At 71.0% G+C, this 635-nt stretch overlaps 1 protein-coding gene across 1 annotated transcript in view; it reads right to left on the minus strand.

Annotated features, from left to right (window-relative positions):
* The window catches only part of SMPD4 (sphingomyelin phosphodiesterase 4, neutral membrane (neutral sphingomyelinase-3)), a 12,055-nt gene that overhangs the window by 2,195 nt on the left and 9,225 nt on the right, over positions 1–635 (minus strand). Inside the window, 2 exon segments of the mRNA XM_010846613.1 lie at positions 4–74; positions 290–601. Of these exon segments, the coding sequence (XP_010844915.1) occupies positions 4–74; positions 290–601 (383 nt within the window).

Genomic DNA, 635 nt, shown 5'->3' on the forward strand with positions numbered 1-635 from the left:
CAGTCGCTGCCCGGGGCCTGCCTCTCGGGCGCGTACCTCCAGGGCTGCAGGTAGCTCAGCCACATCTCCAGCACCTGGTGAGGCGGAGGGGCTGGCGCTGGGGGAGGGCAGGAAAGGGGCCCTGCACTCCCAGGTCCCCTGGCCCCTCAGAACAGACCACCTGGCGGGCCCTTCCCCCAGAGATGAGGCTGGGAGCCCACCCACATGGGCAGCTGGGTTCAGGTCAGGGCTGGCAGAACGACCCCCTCCGTCTCCACGCACGGGACGCAGGCGGTGGGGCAGCACTCACAGCTCTGAAGGACGCGTCCAGGGGCCAGTGGTCAAAGCAGTGCTGCAGGAACAGGTACAGCTTCTGCTGGACGAACCTCGGGACGGCGGCCCTGCGGGGGACGGGGGCGTCACCACAGAGCCCAGGCCACAGCCTCCTGTGTGCAGCCCCTTCCTCAGAGAACACCCCAGGGGCACAGCACAGGGGACCCGCATGGCGCCGCTCTGCCAGCCCCCTGCCGGCGTGGGGGGTGGGGGCGCAGAGCTGAGGCTGGGCTCTCCTGCCATGGGGCGGGGGAGCGAGACGGGTCTCCCTGCTGCCCCCACCTCCACACCGGAGGGGTCAGGGGACCGTCCCTGCCCATACC

The sequence above is a fragment of the Bison bison genome, unplaced genomic scaffold (genome assembly GCF_000754665.1).
Source record: "Bison bison bison isolate TAMUID 2011002044 unplaced genomic scaffold, Bison_UMD1.0 scf7180017849146, whole genome shotgun sequence".
NCBI lineage: Eukaryota > Metazoa > Chordata > Mammalia > Artiodactyla > Bovidae > Bison > Bison bison.